This window comes from Lissotriton vulgaris, chromosome 3_1, assembly GCF_964263255.1.
Source record: "Lissotriton vulgaris chromosome 3_1, aLisVul1.2, whole genome shotgun sequence".
In the NCBI taxonomy this organism is placed as follows: Eukaryota; Metazoa; Chordata; class Amphibia; order Caudata; family Salamandridae; genus Lissotriton; species Lissotriton vulgaris.
In genome coordinates this window covers 518,470,490-518,493,349 of record NC_141689.1, presented here as the reverse complement: position 1 = coordinate 518,493,349, position 22,860 = coordinate 518,470,490, and the positions used below count along the sequence as shown (strand labels likewise).

Sequence of the window (22,860 nt, the reverse complement as noted above, 5' to 3'; positions counted from 1 at the left end):
TGAAGATCACTCTGAAATGAGGGGGCAGTGAGTGACTTTTATACAGAATAAAGGTCTCCCAGTCAATGGCATTAAACAAATGTAAGCCTAAGTAGGACGTTTCTTTTTAAATATCTAGCATTCCGGATTATAATTAATATAACATCAGTAACATCTTTGCCACAACTTGTACAACTTGAAACATCTGATCAGAGGAACTCCGTACATCTAACCATGAGGTAGCAATATCGGTCTATATATTACCTTCATTTCGCCTTCTTCTACCACGAGCTGCCAGTTGGCATCACCACCCACATCTTGCAGAGAGTAGGTCATGTGGTTTTTTACCATTTCCTCCACCTTCAAGAACACAAGAAAAAAATGGGAAAACATGAGGATGCCGGCAACCCCATACAATTGAATTCTGTGATAAAACACAAGAATTCCCAATCACAGAAGCATTTTGCACACAATACTAACGCAGCAATCAAATATCAGGGTAGATGAGAAACATTTAGCAGTAGATAGAAACAAATCAATAACAATTAGGCAAACTGAATAATTTATCTGTAAGCGTTTGCGATCAAACCAGTGAAAATGTGAAGGAGGCTTTCCACTGTGTAGCATGCCGACTGACCTTCTTTGATGCCCCTGTGGAGTATATGGGGACAGGTCAGCCAGCCAGGCTTCCCATTTACCACTATGGACCAACACTCAACGAGTCTGTATGCAAACATTCAAAAGGAGTATATATTCCAGTTCATATATGCTGCACCTTATAAAGAATCAAACTAAGCAGCATTATGTTATTTTTCATGTACAATTTGCAAGAATCTTAATGTCCAGGTAATCAACAAGACAGCTATGACTGCCATACAATGAAGCACGTAAATGACAAGAGGAAAAAAGACAAGATAATGACTGCTTGGACCAGTCAGTGTCAGCAACTTGCTTAGCTCACCTTAGAGTCACTTGCCAGGCCTATAAATCAGAACATGAAGGATATGGCAGTACCAGTCACATGGTTAGGTGGAGTCTCTGAAAGACTGTTAATTATGTGTCACAGTTGATATAATGCTGTTGCCTGTAACTGGCCACCAAGGTAGAGGTTAAGCCGCACCTTATCAGAACCTTTAAAACACTGGTATATCCGGCGCAGAGATCACACAACTACCAGAGTGGGGAATCAAGAAGACTGGTACAGATGGTACACACCTTTAGTGTAGTGACATTACACAAATGTGCATCGTTAGGGCCCGCATGGCTTCGAAGGAGTCAGCCCAATATGCAGCTAATGTCTTTAAAAGGCCAGTGGGGCCAGCACAGCCAGCCACACATATCATGTGAATACTTGTGGCTGACTGGAAAGGTTGGGGCACAATTATGTGCTATAAAGAAGCATGTGGAACACAAGCCAGCAAGGATATAGTCAGACACATGTCCAGACAGTGTCTTTGTAAGAAAGGACAAGCTGTGTCGGAGTCAGTAACGTAATAACTCTGTAACCAGGGCTCGAGTCGGGGTACCACGCGGGTGGACGGTGTCCCCCCTGCCAAACAGCTGGACTTCACTCTTCGGCCTCTCTGGGACGAGATTGGAGCGCACCTTTCGTGACGTCACTTCCTGTTGTGATGTCACTTCCGGTGACAGCGTCATCCCACTTTTTTTTTTAGGACTCGTGCCCTGTCTGTAACGCTGGCAGGCAGTGGCACAGCCAGACACAGGTCAAGGTAATGATTCAGAAAAGGCCAGAACGGATAAACCAGTCATATTGCAATATTTTGACTCTAAGCTGCAGAAGACGGAGCAGAATTGGCCAGCTCAGACTTATGGCTTGACAAGTGTTTCAGCGAGGAAGGGGGTGGAGGGGTGACGGTGCAAGTACACTCACATATGAAACTATGAATCCTGTTCAAGGCTCCTCTCCGAGTTAGTGAACAGTTGCATGCATTTATAGTTTTAAGGGCGGAGTAAGTGGGATCTGTCCATGTATATCTTGGCAGCACTCTCGTACAAAAACCTTCAGTAAGGCATCTTGCACACATGATTGAGCATGCCATGCTATTTAAAGACAAAGTCAACTTTTCTTTCATTATGCAGTCCTTTCCATGTGTCAGAGTGTGGTATGTGCTTGAAAGTTTTGCATTGCATGGGGGACTTTCTGCATGGTATGAATTATTATCTTAACAATTCGACTGTGTGGGAATGGAAGGGTATGTATGCAGAAAGGTGCTTTATTACAGTCTTATGTTGCTTCTGAATTGGTTGTAAATGTATGGCCATTTGGTGTAGGGTTTCTAAATAATTTAGTCTGTAAGCAACAATCAGCTGCTATAGATGTTAGGCTATTTTGCTCTGAAAATCAAGAGGTTCCTCCTGTGGATCAAGAGTGCTTGGTAGATCTGGTAGTGAACATATGTATTTGCATTCATGGTGAATATGAAGGCTCTTGTCTTCTGTACTCTCTGGTATGCCTGAGCATATCGTAACCGGTGCCTGTACTTGGTGGTACATAATATGACATTCTTCTCACCTATGATAAGTAATCAAAGACCTCTTTACAGAATGCAGTCATAGAAAGCTCCATTTAAACCTTAACCGCCCGTTCTGATGCAGCAGATACCATCCATATTCCTCCGCTGCCCTACCTCATTAAACAACCAGAAAGAAAAAAATATTTCTATAAAAATTTCAGGTTCATGAAATGCAAAGTCGGCTCATGAATGTGTGACATGAACATTTTAAACAATCAAGTGAACTGAAGAATGAACGTGGCAAGACAGGCGTAAGATAGACAAATGGGATAGGTAATATAAACATTTGAGGTTTTTTGTTGTCACTTGCACAAGGTGTGCATTATTAAACAGGTATAAGCAAGATGTGTAGAAACCAACAATCGCAATGCTACAATTACCTCTTCATAGTCTATTTTTTACATGTGCCTTATTTTAAGGACTAGAAAAAACTGAACTGACAGGCATCACCAACAATTAACTGTAGAAATATTTGGCTAGAAACCAGGATAAGTCATGCAAAGCTATTGTGAATGACCAATTTGCTTTATTGAGAGGATAGATTTAAAAGGCATTAGCCCCAACTACAATTTCCTGTACAATTTTTTATATATTAAATGCATTCATATAAAAGATAATCTTTAGACCAAAATGGAGAAAAATATGCCCTATTATACTCTAGAATATTAATAGTTAACAATTGCAGACATTTCGCCATTACAGGCTCTGTTCACTGAAGGGATTATTATGGAATTGCATTACTGTAGCACACACTGCATTATACGTATAAGAAACAAAATATGAATAGGGAATAAAAATAGCTTCCCCTCTCAAGCCTGGATCAAAAGAGATGAACACGGCTCGAATGTTACTGAGCTCTTACTATGCTAAAAGGCATATCTTGATTTGTAGTAGCCTTCCAAATGGATAACTAATTGTTGTTCAAAATAGAACTTTGCGAAGGCGTGGCCAAGATGGCGGGCTGAGAGGTCGCACTTGCCGAGAGCTCCCGGACCCCTGAATCCCTGCACCGCTTGTAACCGCTGATTCCCCCCCGGATCACGCGGCGACTGAGCCTGGTGCCCACGGTGGAGGTGTGGAGCGACTGCTGAGCCCGGTTTGCGCCGTCGGGGGTGTGATCCTGACCGGTGAAGCTCGGGTCGGGGCTCGCTGAATGGCCCGTGTGCGAGCTGGAAGCCGCGAGTCTCCCGACCCTCGGAGCGTGACGGAGCGCCCAGCCGCCTGTGTGTGAAGCCCGCAGCGGTGCATGAACTGTCGGAGTGGGAGTCTGCAGCGGCTTCGCGAACGGCTCGGAGTTGTCCGACCGCGGTTGTGCGGAACGGAGCAGAGCGGAGGTGAGGGGCGGAGGCGGAGTCGACATCGCCTCACTACGCCAGCCCGTGGATTGAAGAGGCCCGCTGGGGGAGGCCGCTCCGGCCGGTTGTCTGAGCGGAGCGGCGGAGCGGGGCTCCCGGGGCAGATCTCCCCCTGAGGCCGCGGCCCCCGGCGGCCATCGCACAGTAACTTTGCCCACTGGCCGAATTTTGGGTCCCGGATCGGAGACGGAGAGGGGTTCTCCATATTGGGCGTTGGCCCCTCGACATCACAGAGCGGCCATTTTGTGGTCTCCGGCTGGACAGCTCGGCCTTCCTGGTGCTCTTTACGTGGCGCTGCCCCCGACTAGCATATAGCTGCTTTCTTTGCCCTCAACGTCCTCTACTCAGCTGCAATGTCGAACGCTAGAGGACAGCGACGAGGCGACCGAACCTTGCCGGACATGCTGGGACGCGGCGCCCTACGCAGCGGTGGAACCCAACCCGCCACGACCTCCCCGGCCCCGACCAGGGGTGCAGATGGCGGAGAACCCCCGGTGACGAGATCATTTCTCGAATCGCTCTTTAGCTCCCTTCGGGAGGACTTTCAAACGCTCAAGCGTGAGGTGGCCGGGGAGGTCCGCGAAGTAAGGAGAGAGATGGACTCCCTGGGGGAACGTGTGAACACAGTGGAGGAAGCGGGTCACTCCAGGGATGAAGAGATCACCCATCTGCAGCAGGAAGTTCTGCGACTGCGGGAGCAACAGATTGAGCTACAGGCCCACGCCGAGGACCTTGAAAATCGGTCCAGGCGGAACAACATACGGGTCCGCGGTGTGCCGTCCGGTGAGGAGGGTGAAGACGTGACTGCTTATCTAGTGGCCCTCTTTCGTGCGATCCTGGGAGAGTCGGAGGACTTTCGGATCCGCATAGACCGAGCACATCGGGTGGGCCGCCCCCGCAGAGCTACGGCGCCCGCCCCGGACATTCTGGCCTTCCTCCCGAACTTTCCCTTGAAGGAGCGAATCCTCCGAGAAGCACGAGGGCAGCAATCTTTCCGATTCCGGGACCACCCTGTGACCCTGTTTCAGGACTTATCTACAGTCACGCTGCAGAAGAGGAAATCATTCAAGATCGCCACTGACTTCCTCCGGGAACGAGGGACACAGTACTCTTGGGGGCACCCCTTCCGTCTGATATTCCGATGGAACGGTGTTTTGCATCAGCTTCGGTCCCTCCAGGATGTCTGCGCGGTGTTGGGCCTCACAGCATCGGATACAGATACCCCGGCTCCGCGGCGGAGGCGAAGCACTCGTGACGGATGGCAGCAAGCTGGAGTGGGGACCTCTCCTCCTTCGGAGCGTCCGGGCTCGCCCGTGATCAGGGCGGACATGGCAGCCGCCATCCAGGAGGCCTCCAGAGTGGCGGCGAACGGCGAAGTGGCCCTGACGGCCTGAACTCACTCCGGGGGGAGTCTACTTTAGCTTATTCCTCTTGCAGGTGCGGGGTTCCGGGGGGTGGGCTGGGAGGGATGGCGAGTGCTGGAGGAGGTGGCTGGACGTCCACTAGACTGATTTACCACGGCCCTGCCCGTTACGGGCCGGACTGGGACAATGTCGTTTTTGAAAAGTTTGAGTAGCAGGGAATGGGGTTGGGACAGGCGGGCAGATGTTTTGATTCTGGGGACTAGAGGGGGGGGGCAGTTGCGGGGGGTGGTGTAGATTTGGTTGTGTGGGGACAAGGGGGGTTTTTCTAGTTGTGGGGTGTTGGGGTTCGGGGACTGTACTGTGCCAGTGGACGGTTCAAAGTTGCTCTGTTTTGAGGCCTCGAGTGGTGCCTTCTGTGTTTGCCTGCGGGGCTTTGCCTCTTGAAATGTGCTCCATTGATCCCCCTCCTTGATGGCTCTTAAGGTGCTTACTCTCAATGTGAAAGGGCTGAATAATCCGGTTAAGAGGCGGGCAGTGTTATCCTTGTTGGAAAACTCACAAGCGGATATCTGTCTGTTGCAGGAAACCCATTTGCTGGCTAAGGACTGCTCGAGGATGCGTACCCCTAAGTTCCCCACGCAGCTGTTCTCCTCTAGCGCCTCCAAGACGGCAGGGGTGGCGATCTTGTTTTCTAGGGGGTTCAGGGGAGAGGTCGTGTGCAGGGTAGCAGAACAGAAGGGGAGACTTCTAGTGTACAGGATCAAGATGGGGGGTTTAGCACTGACTGTTGGCACCGTCTACTGCCCCAATGATCACCAGGACCAATTCTTACACAGGGCTTTGGAGGACGTGGCATCCACCTCTGATAGGCACATAGTGTTGGGGGGTGATTTGAACCTGGTTTTCGATGCGGCGGTGGACAGGTCTGTGCAGCGGCGCCACCAGTTGGGTGAGCTTTCGGGCTCGATTCGAGCTCGACTTGAGGAGCTGGATCTGCATGACATGTGGCGCCACCTCCACCCCACCACCCGCGCATACTCTTACTTCTCACATGCCCATAGATCTTATGCGCGATTAGATCATCTCCTTGTATCGGGCCCAATGCTCCCTTTGGCTTCAAGTGTGGACATGGGGGTCCTCTCTCTTTCTGACCACGCCCCGGTGGAGGGCGCTTTCACTCTGCCCCCGGTGGTCCGGCCGAGAGGGGTCTGGCGGCTTCGGGACACGCTTTTGCACAGGCGGTCGGTGGTGGATCAGATCCGGGCGGCCATTTTAGATTTTCAGACCATGAATGATACTGGGGATACTTCTCGTGCGACACAGTGGGCAGCCCTGAAGGCGGTGCTCCGAGGCGAATTTATAGCGATTTCCTCGGCCGAGAATAGGAACCGACAGCGCAAGAGAGATGAGCTCACCCAGCAGGTGAGGGAGCTGGAGCAGGTTCATCACAGGACGGGGGCCCCCAGGGTGTGGAGGCAGCTGAAGGCGGCACGGAAACTCCTGGCGGCCCTTGACACAGACCGGGCGGAGTATGCGATGCTTCGCCTGAAACACAAATATTATACAGGGGGCGATCGGTGTGGGCGGCTCCTGGCTAATAAACTTAGGGTGCAACACCAGCAGCACCGTGTGAAGGAACTGGTGGACCCGACCGGTGGTAGGGTCACGGCTGATGAGCAAATAGCAGACGTCTTTCGCAGCTTTTATGCGGACCTCTACACCGGGGAGGCCCCCGCGGCCCGGGCTGAGATGGCCTATCTGGACTCGGTCCCGCTCCCGTCGTTGTCTCAGGAGCAGGCTCAGTATCTGGAACGTGACATCCGTATCGAGGAGGTGATCACGGCGATATCCCGGCTTAAATTGGGCAAGGCCCCGGGTCCGGATGGCTTTATCCCGCTGTTCTATAAAACCTTCTGTCAGGAACTGGCGCCTCTACTGACCCGCCTTTTTAACTCCTTCGCAGAACCGGGAGCCATCCCCTCCGAATTTCTCCAGGCCACGGTTTCCGTGATTCCGAAGCCGGGTAAGGACAGGACCGCCTGTGGGTCCTACCGTCCCATTTCGCTATTGAACACAGATTTGAAAGTGTTCACCAGTATATTAGCCGCATGCCTGGCGTTGCACCTCCCGGGCATGGTTGACTCGGACCAAGCGGGCTTCGTGCCCGGTAGGCAAACAGTAGATAACACAAAGAGGGTGACGCACATCCTCGAGAAGGCTTCCAGGATCCCTGGGGAGAGGATGCTCCTGTCCATAGACGCGGAGAAGGCTTTCGACAGGGTGCACTGGCCCTACCTAGAGAAGGTCCTGAGCAAATTCGGGATTGGGGAGAAGTTCCGTCATCTGATCTTCAATTGTTACCGGTTCCCCTCTGCGGTAGTCCGGGTGAACGGCGGCAGCTCTCGACCCTTCCCCATTGAGCGGGGTACGAGACAGGGGTGCCCTCTCTCCCCTCTGCTCTTTGCCCTGTACATGGAGCCCTTTGCTCAGAGGGTCAGGCAGAACCCCGACATTGTCGGTGTCAAGATGGGTGAATTCCATCATGCGATCAGCCTGTACGCGGATGATGTCATTCTGACGCTGGATGACCCGCGGAGATCGCTGCCGGCCTGTGTAGAGGAATTGAACTTATTCGCCGACGTGGCGGGCTTCAAGGTGAACCTGGGGAAGTCGGCCGCCCTTGACATTTCGCTTACTAACGCCACCAGAACGGAACTACAGAGGCTTTACCCTCTGAGCAGGTCCAGGGACCGGATCCCGTACTTGGGGATCCTATTGGCGCCCTCCCTCCCGGAGATGGTCACGGCCAATTACGCGGTGCTGGGCGCGAAAATCAGGGAGGAATTGGGCCGATGGGATAGGGGCACGCTGTCGTTACTGGGTAGGGTGGCCGCGGTGAAGATGACTCTCCTGCCTCAGGTGCTTTACCTCTTCAGAGCCTTGCCGCTCCAGCCCCCCGCGGGGTGGCTTGCGGAGACACAGGCTGCCATCGCGCGGTTCGTGTGGCAGGGCCGCAGGCCGAGGATCAAGAGAAGCATCGCTATGCTGTCACCGGAATCTGGGGGGCTGGGGATACCGAACTTGCGGAAATATTTCCATGCCGCTCAGCTCCGCTATCTAGTGGAATGGAGCCGGTGGGAGTCTGATAAGCACTGGCTGTTCCAGGACCAGGCGGTGGCGGGAAGGACGCTGCAGGAAGTACCATTCTTGAGGCGGGCCCATCGACCCCCCAATCTCTATGCGTCTCTGGTAACGCGGGTCCCACTCCGGACGTGGGACTCGTTGGCTGCCAGGTGCGAGCTCACCACCTTCCCCTCTCCCTTTACGCCGCTCATTGGCAACCCGGACTTCGGCCCCGGGATGGAGCAGGGCGCTTATGAGCGATGGCGGGTGGCCCGCTGCTGCACTCTGTATCACTTGTATTGCCCTGAGGGGGTTGTCCCCTTCCCGGACCTGAGGAGGGATTATGGCCTCCCGGAAACGGAGCGCATGCGATACATGCAGGCACGCCACTGGGCATTACAACCCCAAGTGCGCGACGCGGCACACCGGGAAATCACTGCGTATGAGCGTTGGTTAATTACTCGCACGTCGGACGCTAAACTGATCTCAGACCTGTATAAAATGCTGCAACCCCCCTCCTTTCATATTCACAACCCCGGTCGGGAACGTTGGGAGCGTGAGCTCGGGCGCGTGTTGAGCCATAAAGAATGGGAACACATCTCCTTCCACGCACGTCACTCGGCCTACCACACGGGTCTTACGGAGACCTTCACTAAAATCTCGACCTACTGGTACCGTACTCCGGAGAAACTGCACGAGATGGACAGGGCAATACCAGGGACGTGCTGGTGCAACTGTGGCAATACTGGTACGCTAACACACATACTATGGGAGTGTCCCCTGCTGGCTCCTTACTGGGAAGAGGTTTTGGGCGAGGTAGACAAATGCTTTGGGATAGAACTGCCTAGATTCCCGGCCTATGTTCTGCTAGGGTTGCCGAATGGGCTGATGTATCCCCTTAGATCTAAGAGAGGTAGACAGATCGCAATTGCGCTGGGGTCAGCGGTGCAGAATATTCTCATACACTGGCGCACTACCACACTTCCCTCTGTAGTTGGTTGGCTGCACAGATTATGGCATGTCCTTGGAATGGAGAAGATGTCCTTAGTAGCCTTGGGGGATACTGATACTTTTGAGGAACTGTGGGAGCCCTTTCACGGCCTGTTATGTTCCGAGTTTCGGGAGATCACCTGCCCTAGATACCTTAGGTTGTTAAGGCTGACACCGCCAACGGACCCGCCTACTTGATTGGGTGGGGTCGATACTGTGTAGCGGGGATTTTCGGAGAGTTGCATGTAGCGGAGACTGTAGATACTGGCACAGTGCAGGGGGTGGGTTAGGGTTCGGTAGTTGGGGGTTCTGTTTGGTTGGGTTGGTTCTTGGAGCGGGGTTGCTTCCCTCCCTTCACCCCCCCCCTTTTTTCCCCTTCCCCTCTTCCCCTCTCCCCCCCCCCTCGTTGTTTGTATGTGACCACAGTTGGGGAAGCTATGCTCCCGAGTCGGATGGGGCCTCTTACGAAATTGTAATTGCATTACTGTACTTGCTGTACAATACGCATTGCTGTGCGGTTCCTGTGGTTTACTTGTTCCTTGCCCCCTTTGTGTCCTACCCCACCCTGCTTCAATAAAATACTTTAAACCCAAAATAGAACTTTGTTTTACCTATTTAAATGTATTTACTACATTTAGTTACATTTATGGACCCCCAATCGTAATGTTTTCATTGCACAGGGAAACAGGCTTAAATGGCCAGGTCCTCCTCTACTTGACAGTTAATACATAGATGTATGAGATACTATATAGCACACTTTAACCATCAAATAATAAATGTAGATTTGAGGTCAATTTTGCGGACAATTGGTGAGATGGCATCACAAAAAATCTCGTGATTACTAATTGCATTATTTAAAGTAAAACATCTACACCCTAGAGGGAAGAAAAGGGATGAACGTTTTAAAAAAGGCAGGATGCACATAAATGTAGATAACCAACCAAAAAAAGCTACCGGTTAATCTGTGAAAAGCTTATAACTAAATACTAATTTTCCTTTCTTTTCAGTGAACATTCAGTGACCATTTCGTTCTATGTAGCTCTGTGTCAAACTTTCCTGAGTTCAAGCGTGATAGTAGATGAGTCCGAAAATAAGTGCCAATAACAGGAATATCAGTACAGGCACACATCTGAACTCTTCTCCGATCATGTAAGATCACTGGAGTCAATGTAACATTTTAAGATAGGGAAGCCTACAGTCACTCGAGAGGTGCGGAGACAGTATCACCAAAAGGATCTAGTTTAAGAAAATCAGATGCGTCTCAAAGCAGATTAGGTTCATAGGCTTTTTTGAAAACTAATAAATTTCCTCTTAGACACATTTCTGAATCGTTTTTCTGAACAACCTTTCACCTTCATTTCTTTTGCTCAAAAAAGGGGAAGGCAAACTTGCTCAGTTATAATTTCTGATTACTTCCCAAGCTGCAAGTAGACTAACATCAACAATGCATTAAAGGATTAGAGGCAGCAATTCCGCCTGCCACTAATCTGCCTGAGGCCTCACCACTAGAGGACACACTACTTACGGAACATATGGATAAAAAAGCAATTTCCATGACGTACCAGAAAATTATTAATAAAGCACCTGACCCCATGCAAAAACTCTGTGACAAATGGGCAGAGGAGTTGGGAGAATTAGACAATTCGGACTGGCAGGATGCACTAGCTTCAACCAGAGAGGTAGCAATCCCGTCTAGACTCCGCCTGATACAACTTAAGATCGTACATAGAGTTTACTACACACAAGCGACACTTTATAAAATAGGGAAAACTGCTAACCAACTTTGTTTGAGGGGCTGTGTGGCAATCGGCACATTTTTCCACACTATCTGGGACTGCCCTGCAATAACAATATACTGGAGATCAGTAAAGGGCACGATCACATGATTCAGTGGCAGTCCAGTCCTGCCTGAGCCCAAACGCTGCCTGCTAAACATATGGGAACTCATAGACCTTAACACCACAAGGCAAACATGGGCAACCTTAGGAATGATGTTGGCTAAAAGGACTATCGCTCGACATTAAGGTGCTTTACCACCCCCACACTCACGGAATGGTGTAAAGTTATGGATGTGGCTATGGTGGCGGAAAAACTATGTGCGCAGGGGTTGCCCGAAAAAGTGGATAAGACTATGGGCAGGGCGGAACACTTATAGGGGAGGGCTATGCCCCTTACAGATCATACCCCAAGATCCAGAGGTATAGTAATAAGGGTATTAATAACGTTGTAATGTGATGAACATGCACTGCATTAATGTACACTTATGAATGTGCAATTGTTAATACACATCCTGAAATGTAGCTCTGCCAACCCACTAAATGTAATGAGTAATTGTAATACTTTTTATATGGGTCATTTTATTTGCAGAAATATAAAAATATCCCCCCCCCCCCCCCCCAAAAAAAAACAATGCATTAAAGGCATCCACTATCAATGGGATGTAAAGATATACGTGTCTACCTAAAGAGAGTTCAGGCTGATACAATTATAACAAGCACTGGCATAGCCAATAGGTCTCGCCTTTGGGACCTTATAAGTGTTTAGCCATGCAACAGTTGATGTTGTTGCACCAAGGATATTGCGCTGGATAACTAAATACTTATAAGGTCCCAAGAGCGAGACCAATTGGCTCAGCCAATGCTTGTTCAAGTTGTTTCTTTAATGGGTGTGCAGGGAGGGAAGGACAGGTGGTGGTTCCCTCCATAATAGAAGGGAATACACCATGCATGTTATCTGCAAATCTCATTGGTTAGAAGTAATTTTTCACTCACCTTTACGAGAGTGGTTTGAGATCATGGTGTTTGAGAATGAGAAAATGTGCTTCTGCTGCAGCCTTGAGCCAAACAATGTTCCCAGCCTGGGCAAGAGACTGATGAGGCGCCAGCTAAGGCTTACAGGGTTGACTGTGCTGCAAGTCACAGCCCCTGAATTTCAAATACTGCTGGTGAATCTTGCTGTTGAGAATAAACCTGGGCCCCGAGGCAAAAACGTACCTCCTCAGGAAGGTGATGAGAAATGCATATGGCCTAAGCTGGCCACAGAGGCCAGCACATTCAGGATCTCTGGTATTAAGAGCAGGCACAAAAATGATATGGTAAGAGTAGTGGCTTTTAAGTTTCTAGCTATCTTTTTACCGGCCAGCCCAGAATGGGTTTCTACATGGCATGCATTATTTCAAGAAGGCCATTATTAAAAGGTTTTTTAAAAAGTCTCGGTCTCCTGTTTCAACACTATAATCTCATTAGAAAAAGTAGATTTAGCTTATAAAGATTTAAAAGCCACATCCATGACATGAGCTGCCTTGCGAAAAACAATGAAGTAAGAAAGCTTCTAAGACATGGGACATTTCAGAATATGTAAACCACATACATATTTATCCCGACCATTACAATCTACCTAAAGTCCCTTATCGTGTTGAGAAGATGGAAGTAGGATATCAGCATGGCTACTTTAATTTTCATTCCAAAACGGATAGCATGAAGAAAACGGAGTGCATAAGAATCAAACCCGAAAAGGTAAAAAAAAATAAAAAAAAAAAACCATAGACTCAGGTCAGGTAGACATTTCATGACCGGTATATCCTCAGGCAAGCAACCTACATCTCTTTCTCGCTTTTGAGTAAAACAGTCTCATCAGCTGCAGAGTAGACTCCAGGAGCAGGCACTGAACCAGACCCGGCCAATGTGGAGACTGACATGAGAGGTTTCTTTTTTAAAGGATAAAGAAGGTGCTAACGATGCCCAAGCCACAACTTAGCCCTTAGCCGGTAACTAAGGCAGAAGCCCGAGGTAATACAGAACCATGCTAATGGCTTCTGCAGGACATCGCCGGATAGGACAAGACAGTGGCAGCTGTGGGTTCATCAAAAGTGGCATGTTTATGTCTAAGAATTGCCAACATCCCATCATAGAAAGTCTTAGTGTACTACAAAGGGAGGACACATTTGTCTGTTTTTTTTTTAAATTAGCCGAGGCGCTAACTTTGTAAAATAGGGGTCAAATGTCCTTCCCCCAGACTTCTTTCAGGCTTTGGTTCTCTGGGTTATCTATTCTAGTAAAGCTGTGATTAAGCGATGACTCGACGTTCGTTTCATTAGGCCTAACAACCGAGCAGTCCGTGTGACGCCAATGGATTTGGAAATTAGGGTTGAACTCATTAGACCGTGACTCAAATAAGAGGTCAGGCAAAAGAAATTAATAATTACTGAAGGGGGAAATAGAGAACTAAACACATAGCTACTTGGTTAGGGAACAAAAAACGTAGAGGATAAAATTATAATTTTAAACAATTAAGAAAGTCACCCACTTAAGAAAGACCTGACCTCGTCAGAGACGGTCGCTCCACCCGCCGCGTGGCTCCTCCTGAGTGCACCCTGTCCCTGCTCCCTCCGCCCGCTCGCCGCCGCCCCTGAGGCTGTGACTCCTGTGTCTCCGTTGCTGCAGATCCTCTGTGCCAGCAGTGTTGTCTTTCCTCGTGTGGTGCCCCTGACTGGTGTCTCTTTCTCCCCGTGTGCTGTCTGAGTGATTTCTGCCTTTTTTTCCGCTTTCCCGCCCTTGCACCCCGCTCACCCGCTGCTCCCCTGCGGCCCCGCCCCTTTTCTCTTTAGGACCCTCTCCCCTTCCCATTCGCCACCCCGCTCCCGCCTGCCAGCTGCTCCTCCCTCCCACTCTCCATTTATGGCAGAATGTGCACGTACGCGCAGCGGGCGCGCCGGTTGTGCGCCGAAGGCGCGCCAAAGACAAGCCCGTCTGCGCCCGTCCGCACCTGGACCGTGCCCAGCACCAGGAACCCTGGATCCCGACGATGCCAAAGCACCCGACTGACCTCAGACGCCGCCACCTTCCGCGCACTCAACACCGGTCGGAACCCCACCTGCTTCCTGGCCATCCCGAGACGCACCCACGGACCCTTCACCTGCCGAGAGAGCAACTTCACCTGCATCCATCCCGGGCTAGCACCCGCCAAGCCTACCACCAGCAAGAATCACCTCAAGTGCATCCTGCTCAACACCCGATCCGTCCACCAACACGCAGTTGAACTCTGGAACCTCCTGCAACAGCACTGGACGTCGCCTTCCTCACAGAAACCTGGATGAACGCCCCCTCAACCCCTGACATCGCCATAGCCATCCCGGACGGCTACAAGATCACCCGGAGGGACCGCACCAACCAAACCGGAGGAGGCATAGCCATCGTCCACAGAAACACCATCCGCATCACGACCAACTCGGAAGACACACTCACAGCCACCGAACACCTGCACTTCCAGATACACACCGACCCCAGAGCCACTCTGAGGCACCCTGATCTACAGGCCTCCGGGACCACGCACTCAATTCGTCGAAACCATCACAGACTTCATAAGCCCCCACACCCACACCTCCCCTGACTACATCCTCCTAGGCGACCTCAACTTTCACCTGGAGAACAAGAAGGACAACAACACTGCCACCCTGCTGGACAACCTCGCCAACCTCGGACTCAAGCAACTGGTGAACACCCCCACCCACTACACCGGCCACACGCTTGACCGAGTCTTCTCCTCCAGCGAGTACATCTCCTTCAGCCACTCCACCGGACTCCACTGGACTCCACTGGTCAGACCACAGCTGCGTCCACTTCTCCTTCAAAAAAACCACGAACCACCATCACCAGAAACAGGCCCCCCCCCGCAGAAGCTGGAGCAAGATCACCACCGACCAGCTCACCACCTCCCACAGCCAGAACCCTCCCACCATCCCGACGGACCCCAATGAAGCAGCCCGCAACCTCACACAATGGCTCGCCAACTGCGCCGACGAACTGGCACCACTGAAGAAACCACCCTGCAGACCCCAGAGCAAGAAATCCTCGTGGTTCACAGACGACCTCATAAACTCTAGGAAAACCTGCCGCTCCTTGGAGAAAACCTGGCGCCAGGATCAGACAACAGAGAACATGGCAGCCCTCAAGAATGCCACCCGCAAGCACCACCAACTGATCCGCACCACCAAGAAAACTACATACAAACAACGTCTGGACAACAACACCCACAACAGCAAGGAACTCTTCAGCATCGTCAAAGAGCACTCCAACCCCAGCCCCTGCAACAACGACATTACACCCTCCCAAGACCTCTGCGACTCACTCGCCTCATTCTTTCACCGACATACACGACAGCTTTGGTGCACTGCCCCCGCACCCTACCACCGAACCAACGCACCCAAACGCCACCCTCTGCCCCTGGACCCCGGTCAGCAGTGAAGACACCTCCCGCACTATGAGCACCATCCACTCCGGCTCCCCCACCGACCCACGCCCGCACCACATATTCAACAAAGCCGACTCCATCATCGCACCCCAACTCCGGGACGTAATCAACAGCTCCTTCGCTTCCGCCACCTTCCCGGAGAGCTGGAAACATGCCGAGATCAGCGCCCTCCTGAAAACACCCACCGCGGACCCCACGGACCTCAAGAACTTCCGACCCATCTCGCTCCTTCCTTTTCCTGCCAAGGTCATCGAGAAGACTGTCAACAAACAACTCTCCACCTTCCTCGAGACAAACGGATCCCTCGACTCGTCACCGTACGGTTTCCGAGCAAACCACAGCACCGAGACCGCCCTCATCGCAGCCACCGATGACATCAGGTCAATGCTCGACAACGGGGAAACCACCGCCCTCATCCTCCTGGATCTCTCAGCAGCCTTCGACACGGTATGCCACCACACGCTGATACAACGCCTCAGCGACACTGGAATCCAAGGCACGGCCCTGGAATGGATCACCTCGTTCCTCACCGGAAGAACCCAGAGAGTATGCCTCCCCCCGTTCCGGTCCGCGGCTACCGAAGTCATCTGTCCCACAAGGATACCCGCTCAGCCCCACCCTCTTCAACGTCTACATGAGCCCCCTCGCAGCTATCGCACGCAAACACAACCTCAACATCATCTCCTACGCAGACAACACACAGCTGATCCTCTCCCTCACCAACGACCCGGACACCGCCAGAGCCAGCCTCCAGGAAGGAATGAGAGATGTTGCGGATTGGATGAAGTTCAGCCGCCTGAAACTGAACTCAGACAAGACGGAAGTCCTCATCCTGGGACCATCCCCCTCTGCCTGGGACAACTCCTGGTGGCCACCTGCCCTGGGCACCGCCCCAAACCCACAGACCACGCACGCAACCTGGGCTTCATCCTGGACTCCGCCCTCACGATGACCAAGCAAGTCAACGCTGTCTCAGCATCCTGCTTCAACACCCTGCGCATGCTCCGAAAAATCTTCCGATGGATCCCCACCACGACCAGGAAGAAGGTCACCCAGGCTCTTGTCACCAGCCGCCTGGACTGCGGAAACACCCTCTACGCCGGAACCACAGCCAACCTCCAGAAAAGACTACAGCGCATGCAGAACGCCTCGGCAAGACTCATCCTGGACATCCCTCGCCACAGCCACATCTCTGCCCATCTGAAAGACCTGCACTGGCTCCCCGTCAGCAAGAGGATCACTTTCCGACTCCTCACCCACGCACACAAGCCTCTCCATGACGCAGGCCCCAGGTACCTCAACAACCGCCTCGCATTCTACACACCAACCCGCCAGCTCCGCTCGTCTCGCCCTCGCCCCACGAATTCGAAGAGCCACCGCCGGAGGAAGATCCTTCTCCTATCTGGCAGCCAAGACATGGAACTCCCTCCCCACCCACCTCCGGCTGACCCAGGACCATCTTGCCTTCAGGAAACAACACAAGACCTGGCTGTTCAAGCAGTAGCGACCCCCCCCCACCCCACCAGTGCCATGAGACCCTAACGGGTGAGTAGCGCGCTCTAAAAATTCCTTGATTGATTGAATGACCCTATATATAATTCACAAAATGGGATGTAGAGGCCCCGCCAAATTACTTTTACCCCACACTTAAAAAAAACCAATGACAGCCTTCCAGCCTAAATCCGAAGTGCTGGTATGTATGGTCTATGTACAGGAGTACTCTTATGACTAGTAGGCGGTGTATTGTTTTCTGTAAGTGTGCTGACCAGTTTGTGTGCACACATGTCTGTCTGCTGGTGTTGCCATGTGTTATCTATGTCAATGTGAGCATGTCTTTGTGCCTCTATGCTTATACACAACCCACGCCTTTTAGCTTAGCCACTGCTGGTTCTACTTACAGCGCAAACGTCGGGCAGAGCAGTAGAGGTGATTCTTGGGGTGCACGGGACAGAGTGAGAAACATGGTATAGTCCGTATTATACATAATAATAACGAAGAAGCCTTTCTCTTGCGGTGCTATAGGAACATAGCATTGGAGCAGGGAGAAACAGCTGACCAAGGAACGGGGAGACCTGAATTTCAATTCATTATTTCGCACTTGGACCAAAAAATGTGTGATCTTGGGCACATTACTCATTTGATCTCTCCCTTGGTTATTTTATTAAAACTGGGACTCTTAAACTTGTGCTGAACATCGGCATTGCATATTATTTAGAAACCAGCACGTGGGGGGGTTTAGTACCAGCTACTTAGCACGGAAACGCACAATGCTTTCAACTTCGGCCTGTTAATGGTTTTAGGATTAATTAGTAAAGTTGAAACGCACCCCTGAAGACTGAACCATGCTGGCACACGAACTTCAATCCAAAGCGCGAGGCTGTCCGCATACACGGCAGCGGGTGTCTTGTTACCCACTTAAGTCATCTTGCAGCTTTAGAGGCACATTTGATCGCAGGTCCTATGAACGTCTCATGTAAATAATAAATTTCACAGCCCAAAGAAATATGCGAGATACATTGTGAATTATGAAACCATACTGTATGATGCTTGTGCAACCCTTGGCCCTGCACCCGCAGGGAAACTTAAACCAGCTACTCCTGGTAAACAACATGTAAGGATAACGAGTACTGGCAAGTCCAGGGCGCTGCAATGCACGGACTGAATCACGGCTGGGACGGGACGGAAAGCCAGTTTGGACATTTATGCGGACAACAAATAAGCCACAGAAACCCACAGTATAGACACTATGGTCAGACAATTATTAAACGACCCACTGGACAATTGTATTGTCCTGGATACAAGATTAAAACCGCTTTCCGGCGATGAGATTCTGGTCTCGCAGTTTGTGGGATCTACCGTCTAGTTTTCAGCATCTTAGGCAGGGGTGTCCCCGCATGCAGCATTCATTGCTCGAGCTGCAGCACAGCCCAAGCAGAGCCGGGTCTTCGTGTGGAAATGTTCACCCAGGGCCGGGAGAGCAGCGGTACGAGGGAGCAGAGCCAGCTGCCACCTTCCCCACAAACAATGCGAGGAGCCCGGCGGCCAGGCGCTGCAAGAGGTTGAAACGTTGAGGTGCTGATGCACGAGGACCGCCGAGCCTTACCTCCAGCGGATCCCAGGCGCACCCGAGCAGGGGCGTAGGAGACACTACAATTCTGTGTGTGGGGGGGGAGGGGGGGGGGGGTGAGGACAGGGACAACCTTGTGGACATTCCAGTGACCGTATACAAGTCACTGCCCGTTAAACAAATACAATCGCATACTTTCGAAATGAAATATTGAGAAAAGCAGGCATGTTGTCACAGTTTTCATGTATGCTTTATTGTTATTTGCATTCATATAGTAATCAGACCAAATGTTAAAGAACCATGTATATGAATCTTGCTGCATCAAGCAAACATAGGTCGCTGACTTAGGGTGGGGGCGTCGTGTTTGCAAGTGCATTATGATTTGAAAAGTACCTGGTGCTGCATTCCTGGTCTCCAGCAATTTTCAGGCAACAATAAACAAATGTTAAGATAACTTTGGTGATTAATGTTCGTTATTGAGAGAGATCGGAGGTTTGCCTAGTGGAAGTTTTGACTCTTGGTAAGGTAGACACAGTGGGGTAATATGCCTGCTGCAAAGATCGTGTACCACGCAGATCACAAAATGCATATAATGTAAATAGGTCAGTGAGTTACTGCTTTTGTCTGAGAGATTATTTTGGTATGTGCAGTTTATAAGTTAAAATCCTAACACTGAACAGTGAGCTATTAACCTTCATCAAAGAGCTGCATGAAAACTTCAAGGTATAGATTAGAACATTATGATTTTCCCCCATTGTTTCCTTATCCTAAAGTTGGAAAATGGGTTCATTATGATAGAAATCAATTCTGATTATTAAAAAGAACCCTCCAACCATGGTGTTATGTTTTAAATTCTGAGTTTGTGCTTCTTTAGTGTTGCAAAGCCATCCTGTGCCCTGGGCACTCCCCAACGTTTTGCTGACTGGTACTGGTGGTACTTGACTCTGACTGACCCTGGCCTCTGCCTGAACAGGCACAGGGCCAGTGCTATTCTGAAAGAGACACTTAAAGATACTGTGAAACACCTACATACACTAGGGTGCCCTATGGATTAGGGTACCCCTATGATTGGCATGACCTCTCCTCTAAGGCCCTAGTTCATAATAGGGCAGGGAGATTAGAACTACATTTAAGTCCCTAGAATATAATAGGGCATGGCAGTTTAAAAGCCAGCAGCCCTTTCTGCGTTTGCATGTGTACACTGCTGAAGCCTGAGGTCAGTTTAAAAGTAGCCCTGTGTTGTAGGACTGTTTTTAAAACGCAAAGTGTGACCAAACTCGACTTTTGGGTTCAGGGAACTTATAAATTGATCAACTACAATGCTTGGGCAAAATTAAGTTAAGTGCAGACCTGATGATGGAGCATGTCACACACATTGTGTGAGTGAGGGCAGTTTTTCATAATACACAACTGTGTCACTGCTTGTACGCTTTGTTATATTTTTTTCTTTCCTCTCCGCCCCTCTTCGTGTATATTATATTTACTTTAGGGGGTTGGGTGGTAGAGTTGTGTGTAGACCCTCTCCCCTCCCATATGTGAGAGAATGTATCATATTTGCCACATAATACATCATCTGCTGCATAATCTAACAATTTGACCCAAAACAATTTTGAAGCTCAAACGGATCGAAAATTACTAAAAGAAATGTGACTTATGTTCTGTGAAGTGCAGGGCCCTTTGCAAAGGTTGACTGGTCACCTTTCCCTCTGTTGCATTTGTATGTTACACAGGCACTGATGAGGCAAAAGCTTTGCAGAGGCTGTTAGTATGTATATATATATATATATATGTTAAAATAATAAAGTATTATAAAATGCACTGCATCACACTGCAGCCTTTTTATTGTTGCATCATTTAGTCAATACTGCAACATAATTTTGGCCTCCATTGCTGCATAACTCCAGTGGCCCGAAAGAAGGCTGCACATGTTTAAAGTGTTTGTGCATGAAGCAGAGAACATGAAGTTTGCAAACTTAGGGGCTGATTACGAAGGCAGGCGGACTTCAGTCCGTCCGCCATCAAATCGGGGAATGGGATCACTGGCCTTCAAGGTGGCGGCCCCACAATAGGCATCACAATGCGACCCCCACTATGGCGTTCGCCGTGCCTATCTTTTACATTGCAGCAGAAGCTGCTGGCTGCATCATCTGCCTCAATGTAAAAACTGACATGTTACATATATCACTACCCTACGTGGCAGGCACAATGCGGTGCCTGCCACATGGTGCAATGATATGTAGGGGGGCTTCTTGGATGCCCGCCAGGTCCCATGTCTGGGGCCGGGGGAAAGGGGCCCGCTATGGCCCTCCAATGTCCCTTTCCACCAACATTTCATGGTGAGTAAGCTGCCATGGATAGGCTGGCGGGTAAGGGGTATCGTAATCCTTACTGTGTTGCCTGGTAGGTACCACCAGCATTGTAGGAACCACGAGCCCCTCCTCCGCACTGGCGGGCTCAAGGAGCCAGTCGGGTGCGTGGCAGTTGGTCTTTCTGACCACCAGGGAACCACCTGTCATTGTAATATGGTTGGCGTAGATGCAGTCATTGATGGCGGTGGGACCGCCACTGACTGGGTGATGTGGCGGTTCCATCTCCATTATAATCACCCCCCAAGTCTGGTGTGCATGCAAATCCTACATTGCCGACCCCTGGTAAGTTGCACCTCTACTGCTGAAAAAGGCTAATGGAGGTACCAATGGATGCAGTGGAATGGCCTCAAGGATCTTGTGACCTCAGTGACAGTCACTGTCAACCTAGGGTGTGCTTCTTTGTATGCCTGCTCGCAAGACTGGAGGTGAACTGCAGTATGGATTGTGGTGGACAGGCCTTCAAGGTTAACTCCCACTTGCCACCGTTAGGGTCCACCTGCGGGTGCTAAGACACCAGGGCTTCTAAGGTCTATCGGTCCTCCTAAGGTGTAGCATCGGAATGAGCTCAGTCAGGAGTGCGGTCTGGTGGACTGATCATGAAGGCTGAAAATGGTGCACCAGTTCCAAATTCAGCAGCTCTGGCCAGAGTGCCACATCCTCTCCCACACTGAACACCATAGTGCCCCACTGAGAGAAACTTGCACTGCCTTCAGCTACAACTCAATTGTGCTGCAACTAAATTCAAATTATGCAATAGACAATAGTAAAATGCTGTCTGAAAAAAATGAAGAACACCCTGAAAAAAGCAAACACTCATAAGGAATGCAAGAATAAGCAAATCATGTAAAATGTATTCAGGAACAACATGGTTACCTTAACAGTTTTAAACTCATTCAGAAATCAGTACGTAATTTTTCCTGAAAAATTCAGGACATGGCTACAGGACCAGGAAGGGACCAGTTTCAATGTCCATTGCTTATATCCTTTCAAAATGTAAGCAGTTTGGTGTAAAAAAAAAAATCACATCCCCGAACACAGAGCTGCAGTACACATTTAATAAGCTAAAATAATTAAAACAGTTGAAAACGATTATATTAAACATTTCCACTTCACCCATCAACCAGGTATTGCAGTCCCTTTAGGAATGGTGCACTTCTCCACCATGGGAAAACAATGTTGTTCAAAGAAAGAAGAAAAAAAGAAAGCGTTTTCACTTGAAAACTCTGTACAGTGGTTCTAATATGTGTGGATGTAAATACCAATCTGGCCTGTCTGCTGACCACTCTGTATTGCTTAATTTAGATATTTCATTTTTTTTCTCTCTGTCCCGAGGTTTTTCTTTGAGATTATAAAACGGTCAGTAAATGAGGAAATATCCTGCCAAAGTGTCTGCCTATTTTTGATCCATTTCACAGAGAAACAAATAAAGAAAAGGAGATGCAAGAGAGAGTACATGAGAGCTCTTGAAATCAGAACTTAAGCAGGAGCGAGACAGCATACCAAAGGGCAGAGGGCGGGTGGCCTCTTTGACTCCAGGCAGGTCAAGCGCAGGGCCATTAGGTAGCACTTTCACGCGCTAATGGCCCTGCCACAGACAGGAGAGGGGAAATTCTTTTGTCCCCTCGTCCCCCCCACCCTTGTCCCCCCACTCCAAAATCTGGATCCCTCACTTCCTACGCCCATGCACCCAGGGTCAGCGCTGGGAGTGTTAAAGTAAATATAGCAAGGAGGAGGAAGAGGCACTGCAGAAGAATATGAGGAAACAAGCATTTACAATGCAATAGGTCTCGCATTAGGAAAGTTTGAGGTATTGGTATTGTAAATGACATT

At 50.1% G+C, this 22,860-nt stretch overlaps 1 protein-coding gene across 2 annotated transcripts in view; it reads right to left on the bottom strand.

The window, feature by feature from the left end:
• Positions 1-22,860, bottom strand: part of CERT1 (ceramide transporter 1) — an 881,084-nt gene that overhangs the window by 222,236 nt on the left and 635,988 nt on the right. For both annotated transcript variants that reach the window (XM_086960766.1, XM_086960767.1), the window contains one exon: positions 244-339. In XM_086960766.1, the coding sequence (XP_086816892.1) occupies positions 244-339 (96 nt within the window). The remainder of the gene's footprint in view (positions 1-243; positions 340-22,860) is intronic.